This window comes from Phytophthora infestans, genomic scaffold, assembly GCF_000142945.1.
Source record: "Phytophthora infestans T30-4 supercont1.11 genomic scaffold, whole genome shotgun sequence".
Classification (NCBI taxonomy): Eukaryota; Oomycota; class Peronosporomycetes; order Peronosporales; family Peronosporaceae; genus Phytophthora; species Phytophthora infestans.
Window position 1 is genome coordinate 1,647,340 of NW_003303748.1, and position 3,745 is coordinate 1,651,084.

Here is a 3,745-nt window from a genome sequence, read left to right on the forward strand (position 1 = left end):
GAAGTGAATCTTAAGCGACAAAACTGAAGCAAACACGTTCTTGTGGCAGCAAATGGCTGGCCACTATTCCCTCGACGAAGCGCCGCCTGTCAAAACATCAGTTTGCATTCAGCTTTGGGTCTTCGCATTCAGGCACGAGACAGGGCAAGCAAAGCCGACGCAAGACCGAAAAGAGGCGTTAATTGGTGGAGCATTCTCGAATGGTCATCCGCAGTCTGTGTTCTGAAGGACTGGTTGAGGTTCATTTTTAAATTAACGCGTTATCCTCCATGGCAAACGTCCCGCAACAATCGTGTCCCAATGTGGTGACTGGAAATCTTGCGCGCCTTACACCCATCAACCTGATGCCAGAGCGGTACTCTCGTCACATGAAGATCCTGACCAAACTCAAGCAGATCCGCCAGGTGCAAGTATCTCGAAGTATTGGCAACAGCTACGTCATTGATGTGTACACTGCGTCGCAGTCCACAACTCGCATCCCTACGACGATAAAGCATGTTAACAGCGACTCAAAAGGAAGGCAAGTAACTGCACTTTTCAGCCGACCTGAGGTCCACGTGGCAAAGCAATTTGCTGATTTTGTGAAGTTGCGAGACGAGCTATACGAGGCCTGTCATACCGGACCCCACCTGTACATGAACTGCAGATTCTGCAGTGAAGTGACCCGCTATTTGCTCTTTGGAGCCGTGCTTCCTGGTGTACTGACGACCTGGATGCTGGATGCTGCCACAACGTCAGCGAATGAGGGCAGTGTAGCGATTTATTGAGTCTTTACTACAGCTTGCTGTTGCGTGTCCTGTAATCGACTTGGAAGCTTGTCCGTGTCAAGAAAAGCTACCGCGACAGCTATACAACTTTCTCTTATCATGTTGACTAAATAAAACCGATTACTTGGAAAGCTGTTTCGTACTTGAGGAAAACTTTAATATTTTAAGCTACGAAAGGGTTAATAGGTGATCGAACCGGAAACACTGGAGGTGATGAGACAGGAGCCGTATAATTTCTCAAAGCACATGACTATTATAGTTCGTCAGGTAAAAGAACTGGTGCGTAGCCCAGCTTCTTGTGGCAGGAAAGCTAGCGCTAGAGCCACCAACTCGATAATCAACGGAGCACTGCAAGTCGAGGTCTACATGTACATTGGCAACAAAGAGGAATGAAATGCGCAATCGGAAGATACGTTTTGACCTTTTTGACCTTTCGTGGCAAAGCACCGGACCCTTTCGCATTCAGTGCGCATTCAGGTACGAGACAGGCCGAAATTTATGGCATCACCTCTGAACTGAAAGTTGCAGAGCAAGCAACTTCTCACTTTAGAAATTCCTCGCGAGCATGAGCCTCTTGCAACAATCAAGCGACGACGTTGTCGGCGGTCTCGCGCGGCTCACTCCGATGAACCCGTTGCCAGAGCGATATTCGCGTCACATGCAGACTGTGACCAAGCTCAAGCAGATCCGCTGCGTCCTGGTGTCCGCTGCCAACGGTAGCTACGTCATCGACGTGTACACGCCGTCGCAGTCAAGATCTCACATCCCCACCACGCTCAAGAATGCCCAACGTTTGGATGCCCACACTCAGAAAACCTTCAGCGACTTCGTTGAGCTCCGAGACGATCTTTACGAGACGTGCACATCATCCCATCACTCCATGGCCTGCTCGTTCTGCAGCGAAGTAAGCCGTACCCTGCTGCTTGGAGCTTCGCTGCCGGGCTCGGTGCTGAGCTTGGTGCTTTCTCAACGTCAACGAACCAAGGCCGTGCAGCGGTTCATTGAGAATTTGCTGCAACTCGCAACTTCCTGCCCCATCGTCGACTACTACACTTGTCCGTGCCAGGAGCAACTTCCACGAGAACTCTTCTTGTTCCTCTTCGGAGAGTCCGGCCCGTTGGGTTAAAAAGCCTTTTAACTCTCGACACGAGCAACTTATCTATCCCTACTTACTGTAAACAAATGAACAAGGCAGTTCTTAACATTAAAATACCAGCTGATAAAACCCAGAGGGTTTATCTTGAAGCGCGAGCCATGGACCATGATTTTTCATGATTCTTAGCACACTTGCAAATCAATTTTGCCGACAGCTCGGTAAAATGCTGCAAGCTTCCCACGAAGCAACATTCTTTCGCTATGCCTTGAGCTTAAATACAAGGGTCGTGGCCCTGTTTCCATCGATACAGTGGCAAGACGATGATTGCCACCATCAATTGTCCTGCTCATCACAGCAACCGATACAAACACAAGGCGTTGACGCCACTAGTGACTACAGTTGCATGAATGTTTGTAACCACCCAACGCAATGTCACGCGTCTCCTTCAAGATAAAATAATTTATATGCGTTTAAGTGCGAGCATCTCGATGTACACCCGCCATGTCTACTACTACGTAGTATCAAGATGACGTTTGAGTTGCTTGGCGAGCTTATTTCATTTCATGCCATGGAAGCCGCCAGTCAGTCGCTAACTTAACACTCAGTTGCTCCTCCCCGAGCCTTTCGCCAAATACTATACTCCCACTACTCTCCACATCTTCACTGCTTACATCATCAACGAACAATGGTCCGCGACTGGCGTGGGCAACCTCCTGTTTACTCTGGACACACTGAGCTGAGTCTGTTGACCAAGCCCCTGTCCAGAGAAATCTGCCCGTTTCCTCTCTCTCGCTGCTGTAAAGTCCGTCGCCTCCTGTCGACATAACGTCGGACACGGCGGCGGCGGCCCCAGACCGCCAAAATCGAAGCACTCCACTTGCTTCTCCAGCGCTGCGGCCTGTTCCTGCTCCCTTCGACATTCGCCACACAGCTCGCCTTTCGAGCCTAGGCACTCGCCCCAGCAGCGTCCGGTGAATGAATGTCCCTTGACGTCGCCGCCTGTCTCCTCGAGCATCGTCGTTCAGGTCCAGCGGGACAATCTCCCCCGGACGTGATAAAAAAGCGAAGAGAAAAAGCGCTTTTTCAAGCCGAAAAATCGCTCACTTGGACCGCCACTGCCCTGTCCTGCTATTTATCCCCCACTCTGCGTCGTGTTACGCTGTTTGTGTTTGTTTGTTGCCGCCTCTTTGACCTCTGTTGCTTGATGCCACTGCTCTTACGAAGTGGGCAGCGCCGTTTTGTTTTGAGAAATGAAAAACCTCGCAACAATTGAAAAACCCTCGCTCAGATTACCAACATTCTGGACCTGGAAAACTGAATTCATCGGATTCTGAGGGAGACAGAAATTTCTGTGTTTACATGACAAAATTTGGTTTTCTGAGTGGTGGTCCATTTTCCATGTTAAGCAGGACGTTAACAAACAAGTTATTTTAACCTTTCTTTGCCAACATGGGCGGTCTACATATGTATACTGTACATGTATTACATATAGGCGAAGAAGCGTTGAATGACCTGGAGTTTCATAGCTAACAAATGATTGCTTATTCATGAGTCCAGGAGAGACTTACATGCTTAAATCCATTTACACAGTTTCAGTATGATATGCCTGTGTGCGTCCACGTTAGGCCTGGAACGCACGGCGAAGTACATTTGCATGTTTTGCTTCCCTAAGCCGGCATGCTTCCTCACCTCGTTCATATACGTTGGTATTGGCGCCTTATACAGACTCTCTAACTCTAACAATGACCTTTGTACTGAAGACGACCTGAGTAACATGATATACTGCTATACCTGATAGAGGAGTCGTCCACGGGTCACATCAGGTAGGTAGGTTTTACTGTAGTGCAAAATTGAATCTACAATCCATGCTCTCAGCCTCCGC

The 3,745-nt window shown here is 48.9% G+C and overlaps 3 protein-coding genes across 3 annotated transcripts; 2 read left to right on the forward strand and 1 right to left on the reverse strand.

Annotated features, from left to right (window-relative positions):
• Positions 1 to 344: 344 nt before the first annotated feature.
• PITG_07541 (uncharacterized protein) lies at positions 345 to 873 on the forward strand (the record flags this gene model as incomplete). Its single annotated transcript, XM_002904482.1, has 2 exons — positions 345 to 686; positions 757 to 873. The coding sequence occupies 2 exons, from the start codon at positions 345 to 347 to the stop codon at positions 871 to 873; spliced, it is 459 nt and encodes a 152-aa protein (XP_002904528.1).
• A 519-nt stretch (positions 874 to 1,392) lies between these two features.
• On the forward strand, positions 1,393 to 1,893 carry PITG_07542 (uncharacterized protein; the record flags this gene model as incomplete). Its single annotated transcript, XM_002904483.1, has 2 exons — positions 1,393 to 1,500; positions 1,579 to 1,893. The coding sequence occupies 2 exons, from the start codon at positions 1,393 to 1,395 to the stop codon at positions 1,891 to 1,893; spliced, it is 423 nt and encodes a 140-aa protein (XP_002904529.1).
• Positions 1,894 to 2,343: 450 nt separating this feature from the next.
• PITG_07543 (uncharacterized protein) lies at positions 2,344 to 3,071 on the reverse strand (the record flags this gene model as incomplete). The annotated part of the gene is made up of 1 exon (XM_002904484.1): positions 2,344 to 3,071. One exon carries the CDS (start codon positions 2,876 to 2,878, stop codon positions 2,531 to 2,533), a length of 348 nt encoding a protein of 115 aa, XP_002904530.1.
• Between the last annotated feature and the right edge of the window lie 674 nt (positions 3,072 to 3,745).